Genomic DNA, 15,383 nt, shown 5'->3' with positions numbered 1-15,383 from the left:
TCCATTGATGCTGACTTCGTGAAGGAACATCTTGAGAAGCTGGATACCTTCAAGTCAGCCGGCCCTGACAATCTTCACCCCAGGGTACTCAAGGAGCTGGCGAGCATCATAGCCCAGCCTCTAGCGCAGATCTTTGAAAACTCTTGGCGCTCTGGTGTAGTGCCCGAAGACTGGAAGAAGGCCAATGTGGTGCCTATCTTCAAGAAAGGGAGGAAAGTGGATCCGGCTAACTATAGGCCCATCAGCCTGACTTCTATCCCGGGGAAGATCTTAGAAAAGTTTATCAAAGAGGCCATCCTTAATGGACTGGCCGACGCCAACATCTTAAGGGATAGCCAGCACGGGTTTGTTGCGGGTAGGTCTTGCTTGACCAATCTCATTTCCTTCTATGACCAGGTGACCTATCACCTGGACAAGGGAGAAGAGATTGATGTCATATATCTTGACTTCAAAAAAGCCTTTGACCTGTTTTCCCATAATCACCTCTTAGAGAAACTGGCCAATTGTCGCCTTGGGTCCTCCACGATCCACTGGCTGGAAAACTGGCTCCGGGGTCAGACCCAGAGGGTGGTAATTGATGGAAGTCATTCATCGTGGTGTCCTGTGACCAGTGGTGTCCCCCAAGGCTCTGTCCTTGGACCCATACTGTTCAACATCTTCATTAATGATGTGGACACTGGAGTCAGAAGTGGACTGGCCAAGTTCGCTGATGACACCAAACTTTGGGAAAACGCATCCACACCAGAAGACAGGCGGGTGATCCAGGATGACCTGGACAGGCTCAGCAAGTGGGCGGACGAGAATCTGATGGTGTTCAACACTGATAAATGCAAGGTTCTCCACCTTGGGAAGAAAAACCCGCAGCATCCTTATAGGCTCGGCAGTGCTATGTTGGCCAACACTATGCAAGAAAGAGACTTGGGGGTCATCATTGACCACAAGATGAACATGAGCCTGCAGTGCGATGCTGTGGCTAGTAAAGTGACCAAAACGTTGGCATGCATCCATAGATGCTTCTCAAGAAAATCCCGGGACGTCATTCTTCCCTTGTACTCGGCCTTGGTGAGGCCGCAGCTGGAGTACTGCGTCCAGTTTTGGGCTCCACAATTCAAAAAGGATGTGGAGAAGCTTGAGAGAGTCCAGAGAAGAGCCAAACGCATGATCAGAGGTCAGGGAAGCAGACCCTACGATGACAGGCTGAGAGCCCTGGGGCTCTTTAGCCTGGAAAAGCGCAGGCTCAGGGGTGATCTGATGGCCACCCATAAGTTTATCAGGGGTGACCACCAGTATCTGGGGGAACATTTGTTCACCAGAGCGCCCCAAGGGATGACGACTAGGTCGAATGGTCATAAACTACTACAAGACCGTTTCAGGCTGGACATAAGGAAGAATTTCTTTACTGTCCGAGCCCCCAAGGTCTGGAACAGTCTGCCACTGGAGGTGGCTCAAGCACCTACATTGAACACCTTCAAGAGCAAACTGGATGCTTATCTTGCTGGGATCCTATGACCTCAGCTGACTTCCTGCCCTTTGGGCAGGGGGCTGGACTCGATGATCTTCCGAGGTCCCTTCCAGCCCTAATGTCTATGAAATCAAAGACACGTCCAGCCATAAAAGTCTAACTCTTGGAATATTTTTAATGTACCTCTCATGGTCCCATGATATACTCCTTCAAATTTAATACTGGGGAACTATGCAGCTGATGCTTAGAGTAATGGAGAGTGGTAATGACACAACAAGCACTGCAGGCATATTAGACTAGAGTCTCAAGTCTGCTTTATTCTATTTCTTTGAGAGTGGCAGTCCACAGTCGATGAATTCATGAAGTTAGAAGAGTAAACTCCTATTCTCTTTCCTTGCAGCTGCTGCCATAGCAGTTTGGGGGAAGTGGAGAATCAATTTTTGAGGTAGGGATTTCTTTACTGTCCGAGCCCCCAAGGTCTGGAATAGCCTGCCACCGGAGGTGGTTCAAGCGCCTACATTGAACACCTTCAAGAGCAAACTGGATGCTCATCTTGCTGGGATCCTATGAACCCGGCTGACTTCCTGCCCTTTGGGCAGGGGGCTGGACTCGATGATCTTCCGAGGTCCCTTCCAGCTCTAATGTCTATGAAATCTATGAACTATTTCCTTTTCTTTAGTAAAATGGATGACAGAGAGGAGAGAATATAATAACATCAATGGTTGACTGTGAACACAATTCATATCAATATATTTGACAAAAGGCTACCCAGTCTTATATTCAGCTTAAGTTTGTTTATTTGCTGGCTTTGTACACTGGGTCTGATCAGTTTCTGAGGCCCCTGGCAGATGTGCAAGTATAGGTTCGAAGGAATCTGACAGACAGTTATTATCATGTTCCCTAACATTCTACAAGTTGTGGTGCCTTGGGTGGTGATCTTAGGCTCCCCCTGCACTGGGAAGTAGTAATCTGTCAGCTGATGAGGATTCCAGCCATGGGGGGCCCTCCATGTGCTCCTGCACCTGGGAACCACATCAGCTGATCCAGACTTCTAGCCATGGGAGCATATCCTGTGGCTGGAAGCTGCAGCCTGGCCACACATTCGGTTGTTGACATGATGAGAGGCAGCCACAAAGTTCTTATACATATTTTGTGTAATAACTTTGTGGCTTATTCCTTATTTTATCACACCATTAATTACATTAACATTTGGCTTGGTCATAACTTAAAACATGATTAACTGGTTAAATAACTAAGTGTGCCAGGGGCTTAAATGTAACACTTGACATACACACCAATGTGTAGGGTTTTAGACAGCAGAGGCTTTAATCATTAGTGTAAAAGGTAATAGTTCTTCATGTGGCCTACACCTTCATGCAAAACCAGTACTGTGTCTTGTCATCAGTGAAATGTTGATAAACACCTAGGCAGATATAGCATTATGTTCATTGGGGAGTTTTGTGCCCATATGCATGCATTTGTTTTTTATATATGTATAAAGGGACTTACTAATAAGTTTCTTTTAGTGGGTACAAAATAGAGAACATATAGGCTAGGGACAGACATTCAAAAAGCCTGAGCCTGAATTAATTCAATCTTTGCAGGTTAGTCTAACCTGGCAAGGTTGAACTGGTTCATAACTACACAGACATCCCAGATATCCAGGCACATGTCTGCAATGGCTCAGGCTAGAAGCTAGGGGGTGCTACAGCAGCTCTCCCGTCTCTTCCACAGCACTGAGCTGAAGCCGGGGGGGGGGGGGGTCATGGGGGTCATGGTCAAACCCTGGAAGGATGCTCTGATTAGCCCAGCAGGGAACTGATAACAGTGTTTATCACCCTATTAAGAAAACAACAGAGGGACATTACCAGCTATCTGTTGATTCAGCCTGTTGATTCTACCTGTTGATTCAGCAGGGACCGCAGCCAGCCTGTGGTCTGCTAGCTAATACACAAACACCTTGCCACAAGGTAGAGGGGAGAGGGGAATTCCTGCTTAGCAGGGAGTGGTGAAGGGGAGAGGGGGAGCAGTCCACAGTCTGTGCCAGAGCTGCAGCCAGAGAGCAGAGGGGAGGGGCCAGCCCTGCTGTGAAGCAGAGAGCCCCACCCAGCCCAGAGAGCATGCCAGGATACTGGAGGTGTCTTGTTTATTTTAAACCAGCAAGGGGTCTGGGACAGACATTGTATAAAATGTTTTGACCCAAATCAGTTAAATCTGATACTATATTCAGCCAGGTTTCTCAAACCGGTTTCAGCCATTTTCAAACTTGTTTATGTGCACTGAAGATCTGTTCTGTTACAGGTTTAAACCAGTTTTTTATTACTTAAACTGGTTTATGTGTAACTTCTGTGCTGTATTAGGCACTTAATCAAGAAAAGAGCAGGTGGTCAGAAATACCGTTGTGCTTATTATTTTCTTTTTGTTTCCTTTGGGCACCTCCTTGCTTTCCAGATAACCTTTTGTGGGTACCCACTACATCCTGTTCTCTGAAAGAGCATATAGGCACCTACACTTACGGAAACTAAATGACTCTGGTGCTTAAGTCTCCCCATTGACTGTACAAGGATCCTAGCCACTTAAATCTTTTCAGATTGAATTGTCTTCTCAGCCAAAGTTCCTGGATTTTAGGTGTGGGACATATACAGTAACTATATATGGGACATCCACAAACTGGATTTGGCTTTTACACTTCAAGCACCAATCTAATATATGTAATGAAACAACTCGCTAAAAGGATTTTTTCTACCACAGCATATAATGCATTCAGATAATATTTTAGACCTCAAAAAGTGATCAAGATGAATAATCGTGGTCTGTAATTGGTGATTGCTTAGAAAAAATAATGATCTGAATATATTCGAAACAGACAAGCAAGGAACACTTTATGTGTAGTTTGTACATGTACCCATACACGTGTGTGTGCATGTGTGTGTGTGTATGTGTGTGTGTGCATGTACATGCACAGATATACACACAAACACATATAGGTAAATATGTGCTTGGTGCTTTAAATTGGGTACTTTCCAAATTTTCAATTTTTGTACATTAAAGTTTATTTAATCTCTCTCCCAACAAGGCAGCTCAGTGGGTCTAATAAAGTAAGGACAAAAAGGCCATTACATCTACAATAGTCTAAAAAATAAATACACTAAGTACAGATAACTAACAAAGATATGAACAAGTACTTGTTTTCCTTTTTAATATTAGCTAACTGTAGCTAGTGTATTTATTTTTTAGACAGTTGTAGGTGTAATGGTCCAGGAAATGTCTGAGAGGGGAGGCCTTTTTTTGTGCTTACCTTATTAGATCAACTGCCTTCTTATAAAAGAGCACAGATGATTTTGATGTTACTGTTAGACCCTGACTCCATGCATCGCCCAACGACTAGGGAGATGACAATCCAATTGCTCAGGGATCCAGTTGCTCAGGGAGCAAACATGGAGTAAACACCAGCACACATTACTCGCAACAGCTTTATTCCGCTTCGGAGACAGCTTTGAACTAGCTCCCAAAGAAACGGGGGAGCCGCCCCAAACTTTAGTTCTTTCCATATTTATATGCCTTGGTTCATGCTCATTAACATTTACTCCACCTTTGCGCCACCTTTGTTTGGCCCATCTCTCCTCCTGTCTCAAGCTCCACCTCTGTTTACTGTTTACTTCATTAGCATGGAATTGCCTATACATTTTATTCATTTACATACCTTTTTGCAATGAGCATATGCTCAAGACTATTAACCAGGTCAGCTGTGGTTTCTTGCTGATTTCAGCACCATCTCCAAGGTCCTGCTTCTGCTTTATCTCCTAACGATAGCTGTTGGCCTGTATCCTGTCTCCTTTTTACACAATTAATCATGTATCCTACACACTACCACACTGTTAGGAAACTTCTTGCCTAAGCACTTGCAATGTTACTTTTAATATATCATTCTGCCTTGTGGTCAGCAGCTTTGCTGAGACCCAGAGTAAAGCCTTTATTCAGCTGCAAATCCAGGGCTCCCCAAGATCCAAATACTGTCATCCTAACAGTTACAAACTTAATAAACCCTGCATTGTATTTGCAAACTTGTAAAATGCTAATGAAGGAATAATTGTTTCAAAATACTTGTTGCAATGCAGATCCTATAATAAAATAGTTCTGAAGTGGCATAACTTGTTCATTTTTTGGCTATTCAGGGCAAAAATGGAATGGCTGGCTGGCTGGCTGTAATACAGTAAAAGCTCTGTTGTCTGGCATCCCCCAGGAATGGGGGATACTGGATAACAAAATATGCCAGTTAATTGAGTGGCCTGGGCCGCCGCTTCTCCCACCGCATCTGGGGTGTCCCTCTGCCCTTCCCGTCACATTGCTGCACCTCCTGACACATCACTACCCCAACAGGGAGGTGGGCCCCGCACAGCCCCACATAGCCTGTTATGCTCCCAGGCCGTGGGGGCTCAGCAGTGCAGGCTGCTTTGCCCTGGACTATGGGGGCTCAGAGAAACCAGAAGTGCCATAGTCAGCATGTTCGGTTTCACTTTATCTTACACCCTGGCATGCTGGTTAATTGAGCATGCTACCTTGTAAGATGCCAATCAACAGAACTTTTGCTGTATTGGGATATTATCAGTTATTGACAATGAGGGACTACCTTGGCAATTTGGTTGAAAGTTGTTGTGAAAATGAGGGACTTGAAAATATAGTGATCTGTGGATAGTGTTCATGGCAATTGCACTCCTCAGAGGAGAGTCATCAATTGCTAAAAAAAAATCCAAAAAATTACTCTGTCAGGAATCTCTTTTCCTCTTCCAAACCTACCCCCAAAATGTAGGAGTGAGAGAATGTTCTCTGACCAGACACATGGGTTTTAAGACTTCTGTTTTGTTTTTAAAAGTACTAGAAAATAAATTATATGTGAGTTGGTAAAAACATTGATTTAGTATCCTTTAAGTCCTCTAAACCAATGAGATGCCCAGAGTGGTCAGAAAATCAGGTTACTGATTGACAACCTCACCAGTCCTATAATCATCCATTTACCTGTACAAAAGGATCATGTTTTATATGGGTCTGCTCATAACAAATGCACTCAGATTTATTTAAACCTATCATCTGTAGGCCTACTTATAATATATAGTATATGTGTTTAGGAATACTCTGTATAGGTGAAAGAATAATACTCTTTGTACTCCAAACAGATAAATAACAATTAATAATTGAAAGTATTGTATGCATTCATAATTAAGTCTCATGGCTTCTCTGTGTGTCTCCAAATGAATTAAAGAACTACTTGTTTTTCTGTGACATATATTCCATTCCTATATCAATTAAGATATTTTAAAAAATCTTTCTCTTTGGATATAGCATTACTCTTAGCCTATGATTACTTTCCACATTGCTTGATGATTTGTAGTCTGTATCACGTATGTGTTTAAAGGGAAATAAAATTAGCTGGACTAAGTGCCTTGTATTGCCAGTCTAAATTCTTGCTTTTAACCCTCCCATGCCTTTTTATATATATATATTTTTAAGGAGTACAGCTGGCCTTTCATACATTTCATCTGGAGAGCTCTCATGACTATTTGCTCATCGCTGAAGATGGCAGCTTCACAGAACCAGTGGCAAGATTAACTGGCTTGGTCTTGCCCCCAACAATTAAAGCTGGCCTCTTTGGAAACTTCACTGCACAGCTTCGATTTATATCTGACTTCTCAATCTCTTATGAAGGCTTCAATATAACATTTTCAGGTAAATCATTCAGATCTGATAAACTATTTGAAAATAATATTTTCACTTTAACAGTAAATATTGTAACATCGATAAGTATGAAAGAAGATAAAACCTGCTATCCAAATTAGAAAATGGATCAATGCATAAATGACTTGGGATGTGTAAAAGAGGCTAATGAAAAAACAGAGACAAAGGCTACTTTATGTAAAAGAGGTTATTAGAGAGGACAGCTGCAATAGTGAAGAATTTGAATTATTAGAGCAAGAACTAGATTTTTTTTCGACACATACAGCAAAATGGAGAGTAGTCAAGAAAAAAGTGTAGATAAAGGGTGGTCTGAGATACAAAAAAAGAGAAGACAGTAAAATGGTGGAGGAACAAAAAGTATTGGGGCAATAGCGATGAAGGCAACAGTCACAGGTCAGACTATGGGACACTGGAAACTGATCTTAGGAGTAGAATCATGCCTCACTTAAAAATGAAAAAAAATGTTACCAACATGTAACTATACCAACTCCTGCTTGAATCATATTTGCTTCTTGGTTGCTGTGTTTAAAAAATGTAATATTTTACCTATAGAAACAATACATTATTTAATAATTTTATGTGCCAATATTCACTTCTGGGACATACAAACTCTAAGAGCTGCATACTTTTAACTGTCTAGAAGGCATCAACTTAGGTTGTTCATGCTAAATGTCCCTTCTCTGATTTTATAACATGATCAGAAGTACTTTTTTTTTTCAGATATTGCCAAGTAAAATGCAGTGTCTGTATTTCTTGTTCAAAAAAGTTATCGGTTGCAGTGATCACAATAGCTTCATTTGTCAACTGAATGATTTTACCAATTGTCAGCAGTTTGGAATAATCAAGTGAGATGCTAACAATAGTAAGAGACTGAAAATGTATGAAACTATGTAATCACTGCTTGTTTTCTTTTGGTGGAAACTTACAGAACTAGTATCAGAGTACAAACAAACTTGAAGATAAATACAGAATAAGATGTATTTATCTTGGTGCATGAGGAAAAGTTCTTGGAGAACAACTAACCCATTAAATATACTGGGGGGGGGGGTTTCTCATGGTTCTTGCCATGTCTGCAGCCAGTAGGTCAAAATTAGGTGGCCATATCATCATTATAACTGCATAAATATATTGAGGAACACTTTCATGAATATGTATCCTATAGCACAAATGATTGGGACTAGTGTGGGAATACTATTTTCTTACTTTCAGACAAGCAGAATGTATTTCTGCAAAGTAAGCAGTGAAAAGAGAACAATGAATTGAATATGAGACGATGCAGCATTTTCTTCAGCATCATTGAAAACTGAACTGGCAGAAGTGATCAAAATCTATAACACAAATAGAAAATGAAACATTAAGCATGCAAAAGAGTCACTTCTGCATTTTTGATCTACCACGTATAAGCTCTTTTCCTCTGTTCTACTTTTTAAGAGCAATTTTTTACTACAAAGTGACTGTACTGCTAGGTTTATTCTTCAGCTTCTCTGCAGTTGAAAAAATCCTGCAGGGGTTAGTTTGACTTCAGGTTAAGCTCAACTTTAAGAGATTCTGATTTCAGTATGCCATAAGAAGAGACAACCTGAGCAAGGTGCAGGGCCCAGGGCAAATCAGCCTGTGCGGGGCTCCACCCCCGGACGCAAGGAAGTCAAAATGGATTTGGCGGCGGGGGTAGGGGGCAGTGCTGAATAGCCAAACATGAAGCCAGCTGCAGTGTGGAATCACCACAGCCACTCTGCCCGGTTCCACAGGGCCCCCCAAAGTGTGGGGGCTGGGGTGGTCACCCCGATTTGCCCCTTGTAAGGACAGCCCTGGCCATAAATTGAACGTGTAAATAAACTAATATATGCTATATAGACAGACAATAAAGGCTACTTACAGACATAAAAAAAAAATAAAAAATTGGAGCCTTAGGTTTAGCTTTGCGCACCCCCATGCCTACTACAGCACAGGACTAGATGAGGCACTGTGTTAGTTTGACACAGCTTGCTCAATGTCTGTATAGATTGGGCACTTCAGTAGGCCCTGGTGAAGTGCCCAATCTATACAGATGTTGGGGAACTAGGTCAAACTATCATGCTTCCTCTTCCTGTAAAGCATTATGGTTCCCTCCCCCCCATATATATATGTCAACAGCCAACAGTATGGATATTTTATGTATACTATTGTTAGGGACAGATCCAGAGAGTGTTTGGTGACACATCCTTTTGGCTCTGCGTAGGATGCCCACAGGTGCCAGCCCAGTATACCCATCTCACTAGCACTCCCTATTCTCTCCCTTTTTTTGTATTCTTTCCTGCCATGTTGTGATGTAATAACTAAATAGGGGAGGCTACCCAGAGAGCAATGAGGGCTTTGGAGAAGTGGTCCCTTACCTGGTCTGTGGCTTCCCCTGGACTCATCTCACTTAAACTCTGACTGAACCTTCTAGCTTTAGGCCCACAGTTCACAGTCACATATTTCTGGCTCAGCTTTGGCTGGACCCTTGCAATCTCAGGTTCCAGGCCTCATGGTACTCACACACTGGCAGCTCGGGCCAGAGGTCCTGTCTCCCCTGTTATGGTCCTGCCTTACCATCCTGGGCAGGCTTTGCCCCCTCAGGCTCAGACCATACCCCAGTCTTTATCCTTTACCTCTCAATTGAGTCTGAAGATTGAGGTGCCTCAAATTATCCCTTTCAGTGGCCTCTGCGTCCACTACAGCCACAATTCAGTCCTCCAAGGAAAATGAAAACTCCAAAGCCACGCACTGGTCCAGCTCAAAGAAATGTCCTGAGTGGCAAATTCCAAGTAACAGAAAAACAAAAAAAGCTTGGGGTACTTAGCTTCCTTCCAGTGTAGGTCCTTGGGTTTCCTTCACCTGGGCTGTCCTCCTGAGTCCTCTTTTCATAATCTGGGGTTTGGCCCCTGCTTCCCTCCTTCAGGGATATGTCCCCAGCAGCTACTATGGCCAGACTGCTGTCTCCCATCTGGAGCCTTAAACTTATACAGGGCATTCTGGGCCAGGTGACCCTTCATCTCTGCCCCTTGGGTCATCAGACAGTGACTGCACCTGGACCCAGGAGCCATCTTGTTTCAGTCTTTTCTGCCTGTGGGTTTGCCTCTAGCAACACAAACAAGGTGTAATTAAAGGAATGGGGGGTAGGGGGCAAGGCTGGGGGAGGGAGGTGGAACCAGGGATATTAGAAATCAGGAACAGGGACACCACATGTGGACATGTGAACCATCAGGAAAAGATGAAGGAGAAGAAGGATGTGGGATCAGACCCCTAGATCCCCTTCACTCTAGTAATGGGGTAGGGGGCATGTTACATGGTGCCATACAAAGGTCTGCAGGGGGTCTGCATGGGAGCTCCTGCCTTCACATCACATTGAAGCTCAGGGCATGAGTGCGGCTGCCTCCAGCCTTTCCTTCCCCTACCTGCTAAATTCAGTGGGGAGGAGAAAGCAAGGGAATGGTGAACAGCAGTAGTGTTCACCCTTTGAACTCTGAAGCCAAGTGAAAGCAGGGGCTCTGGGTAGACCTTGCCCTGATCAGCTGGTGAGCTCAGAGCTGGCTTCTCACAGGGGCCAGATACAGACATTACACTGATGAGAAACAGGTCTACATCCATAACTTGACAGAAGTTCAGCACACATAGACTGGTTTAAGCATTGAGCAACCCAGTCTAAGAGGGACCTGGATCGATGTAGTATCAGTCTTAAGTGATTTAGGTTAAACCAGTCTATCAAACCTCTGTACCAGATCCCCTCCTGACTTAAGTTAGGTTGCTTTTCCTCTGACATCCCAGCCTTCTTTGTGACTCCCCTATAACCTCCCTGGAACTCAGGTCAAGCTCAGCTGCTCCCACCAAGTGCTTAGTTGGCCCTGCACCCAGGCTGCCACAGACCTGAATCTACATAGTGGCTGATGCTGCAGAGGGGGTGTGGAGTAGGGGGAGGATTGCCTGACTCTGGTCTTGCTCCCTGGAGCTGTACCAGCTCATGGAGATATGGGGGTTCCTGTGTGGGCTCCCACACACCCACCCAGGGACCTCCATACCTCCACAAGCTGGCACAGCCTCAGGGAACAGGATCAGGCAGTCTTGTATCCAGTGTGTGCCAGTAGCTGTCATGCCTGTGGCTGAAACTGCCAGGGGGAGGGACAGAGGAGGGCTTCCAAGCTCCAGGAAACATGGCGGTGGGCTCCCACACACCCAGTCAGGGACCCCTACCCATATCTTCACAAGCTGGAGCAGCTCCAGGTAGCAGGATCAGGCTGCCAGGTAGCAGGATCAGGCCATTAGGCATGGCCAATCAGGGTTGCCTCTGCTGCGTGCCAGCGGCTGTCATTCCTGTGGCTGATGCTGCTGAGGGAGGTGGGGGGAGGGATGCTATGCCATGCCTGGCAGCCTATGAATGGTGGCACCGCCTACGGAGTTGACAGGGAGGTATATGAGAGTGGCCCCAACCTGCTGGCCTCTCTAGTACAAGTAGCCTGCATGCCCCACCCCCACCAAAGGGCTAATGTGTGTTCTGTTTGCGACAGATCTAACTTAGGGCTCTTAGTATACAGTGCATAACTAGCTCACTTTTGCTTCGGGCATTTTGAATGTCTGTACCTGGTCAGGAAGGTCTGAAAGGAACCTGTGCTAATCAGGTACAGAGGTCAGAGCTTACTGCACATGTTCAGCATAGACAAAGTTTGGGGGATTACACCCCTTTGCCCTGTTCCTGGATCTACTACTGACTATTGCACATGTAAAACATAGGTGTAAAATATACTTTAATTTTTATAAAGATCAGAGAAAGAGAATATGTTCATGAAGCTAAATGTCTATTTTGTTTATAGTTATGTATACCATATTTACTCAAATCTAAGATGGAGCTTTCTCCATCCAACATGGAAAAAAAAAATAAACTTCATCTTAGATTTGCGTATAGCCCAGATAAGGCAGCTGCTGCGGCTCTGGCTTTGACTCCAGCCCCAGCCTGTGGGAGACTGTACAGTGCAGAGTGGGGGGAGCTCAGGGGAGATTGCACAGTGCAGAGTAGGAAAGCATAGGGGAGATCATGAAGTGCAGGGGGGAATGCAGGTGGATCACACAGCTCAAAGGGGAAATTGTTTGGTGTTCAGCCTGGGGGAGCATACAGGAACTGCAACAGCTCCAGCTCTGGCCCCAGTCTTGAGCCAGGGCTGGATCTGCTGCTACTGCCTCTGCCTGGCTGGGGCTCGTGGCACTGTGCGCTCTGGGCCTCAGGCTGAATCCAGAGCCAGAACTGCTGAATTGGGTAATGTGGTGGGAAGGCACTGAGGGGGGCAAATGACTGGGGCTCAGGCATAGGGAGAAGGGGAGAAAGTGCCTGAAAGCAAGCATGGAGCTCAAGTAGAAGAGGAAGGCAGGCACTGGGGATTGGGGGACAACACAAGTGGCAGGAGAGACAGGTGCTAGCAGTGCAGTCACAAGCAGGGGCAAACGGCATGAGGAAAGATGGGGTAGTGGGGGAAAGGGGCATGATACCTGACATCCTCCCCTGCTGCTTCTTTCCTTGCTGATTGCTCCCCTGCCACTGCAGCAGTGGAGATGGTGGGGTGGTGGGGGGAGGCAACAAACTGAAAACCACCCTCCGATTATTAGATTCTATCCATGGAAAATAATACATTTGTAATTTTCCAAGGATAGAACCTAATGACTGGGGGGCAGGGAGTGGGGAGTGGGGGGTGACAGAGGTCATTTTGACTTGGGAGTTATGTGTTGGATTCGGGATGATATAACAAAGCATTTCTTTCTTCAGAAAGATCACAGCAGGTCAGAAAGCTTTTGACACAATGGATTTGCATTTTAGATCTCTGGATTTATCTTGTAAAACATGTGCTGGTGTTTATGCACTTAAGGACATGTCTACACATGATGCTACATTGCTATAGCTATGCGCTATGGTGACGTAGCATCCATGGGTGTCTATGCATGACCAGCAGCTATTTCACCATAGTGACGCACCCCCACATTATAGCATGCTGCTACAACAAAGTAGCTGCTAAAACTAACTGTGCACCATGCGCACTGTGTAGTACGGGTGGCTAATTGCTCCATGTTTTAGTACTTACTTAAAAAGATCTCACAGCACCCCAGGGTGCTGCAGCACTCTGGTTGAGAGTCGCTGATGTTAGGGCTTGGACATATGAGCAAGTTACCAATGAGGTAAAGAAGGATGAAGGATGGGGTTTTACAGCCGCTGTTGTAACTGACCCTGTGCACATAGTTATCCCATGGTTAATGAAAGCTAAACCGTCATAGTTTGTTCCTCTTTTATTCATGGTTAAGTTACAGTAGACTAGCTTGTATTTACCTCAGAGTAAGTATGTATACATAGGCAGTTACCAAAGAGCAACTGAAACATTGAAAAGCCCCGTTTTCCTTTGTCCCGTGGTTACTTGTTTGTGTGACCGTGCTCTCAGTTAAACAACATATTTATGATCTCCAAAAATGTAGGAATAAGATATGATTCAATCAAATTAAATGACAAGTCTTTTAAAATGAATAAGCACCTGAAGTACATAATATAAATCCAACTGTGGGAATGATTACTAAAATATATGAATAAGGAAATAGATTTTGAAAGAAGATTAAATTATGTTCATAAGTAACAAGCATTTCCTTGGCAGTTACAGTAGTGTGAATCATATATCAGCCATTGCTCATCACAATTTAAGCTAACATTTACTCTTGGTTCTAGATAAGGATTGTGTCAGATTAATAATAACTAAGGTGCCTAAGTAAAATGTAGTTCTCCCCAAATTCCTGCACAGTGCTACTCATCCCTGGAAGTGTCAGGAATCTATAGACATAGATATAGGCCTGCAAAATTCCCTATACACCTAAAAGTCTGAGTATTCCTAGAGGTGCCTTAATTTTGAAAGTGCTGTGGAGCTAATGCTGGGCCTAATCTAGTGGGCATCTCTGAGACAAGTGCCAGATAAGACGCTCCACAAAACACAACCACTAACAAAGTTGGTCACCGGTGGCCTTCTATCTAATAGCTCAGTGGTTAGAATTCTCACTCAGGAAGGTAGAAATCTAGGTTCAGTTCCATCCCGTGTGAGGGAATTGGTAACTTCAATTATCATCTTCCAGGTAAATGTTCAATCCAGCAGTCCAGGCAATAGAGTATCTTATGAGCGGGTATTTTAGGATGGGGAGAGAATAAGTAACCAATCATCGGGCAAGAGAAACCATGAAAGTGATTCCATGGCATACTGCATATGGTTCTCCCCTGGGAGAAGTTTGGGTTCATATTCTAATTAATAACTCACAATTTTCTATTAAGAATTCATTAGAGGAGAAGTTAGATCCAGGTCACTTCCTACCCATGTGAGTGAGAAAGGATAATGAAACCACAATAGTTGGTACCCTAGAGAAGAGTGAAACTTAAGACACAGGCCTCTCTTTAGTAATTCTTCCTTGCTAAAATAAGGATCTCTTCACTTGGTGTTTTGCCCTTTACGAAACCCTTTCTAAGGTGTCCACAGTGTTCTGTGATTTATACAGGGGACCCTAACTCAGGGTTGGAGATGCAACTAGGTAGCAAGATACCTAAGAGTTAAATATTATAGTGCTCAGCATTGTGCCACCAGAATCTTATCGTGGATCTAGCCTAAGGTCAATGGCACCTTTTTTTCTCGGGATCAGTTGAGAATGCTCAACAGTTTACAGATCTAAGTCCTTAACCTTAGGACAGAGATATTGGCCCTCATCAGTCTTCACCAGCAAAAAGCCTTAACATTAGCATTGTTGGCTGCACAATGCTTGCCAGAGTGTGCATCAGTATGGGGGCAATGGTTCCTATTCCACCCAGCACCTATGTTCTGCTTGTCTTGTAATCAAATGATGGCTGCCTGCCTCATCTTCATGACAGTTTGCAGCCAGGATCGAGAAAGCCCTATATATGGGTTAAAGTCATCTTCATAACCCCGCATATATTATGTTCTCCTCCCTTAGGCTGCAGCCAAGTATATCAGACACTATTTTATTATTTATTCTTTAAACATCATGTGTATTTATAACTTACTACTATAAAACAAATTGGGTTTCCTAGATTAATACATTCTAAAGAATAAGCTTGAATCCATACATCTAACAAATATTTTCTCTTTTCTATTTTTGATGTTAATTATTCTATTATTTATACCATGGCTTCTTCCATCCAAACAAA

General features: G+C 43.9%; 1 protein-coding gene across 1 annotated transcript in view; it reads left to right on the top strand.

Moving 5' to 3' along the window:
• CSMD1 (CUB and Sushi multiple domains 1) overlaps positions 1-15,383 on the top strand; it is a 2,292,800-nt gene that overhangs the window by 1,763,641 nt on the left and 513,776 nt on the right. The window contains exon 20 of the mRNA XM_019488443.2: positions 6,971-7,186. Coding sequence (XP_019343988.2) covers positions 6,971-7,186 — 216 coding nt within the window. The remainder of the gene's footprint in view (positions 1-6,970; positions 7,187-15,383) is intronic.

This window comes from Alligator mississippiensis, chromosome 1 (genome assembly GCF_030867095.1).
Source record: "Alligator mississippiensis isolate rAllMis1 chromosome 1, rAllMis1, whole genome shotgun sequence".
Classification (NCBI taxonomy): Eukaryota; Metazoa; Chordata; order Crocodylia; family Alligatoridae; genus Alligator; species Alligator mississippiensis.
Note: the sequence above shows the minus strand (reverse complement) of the source record. Positions and strands in the feature narration are given on the sequence as shown.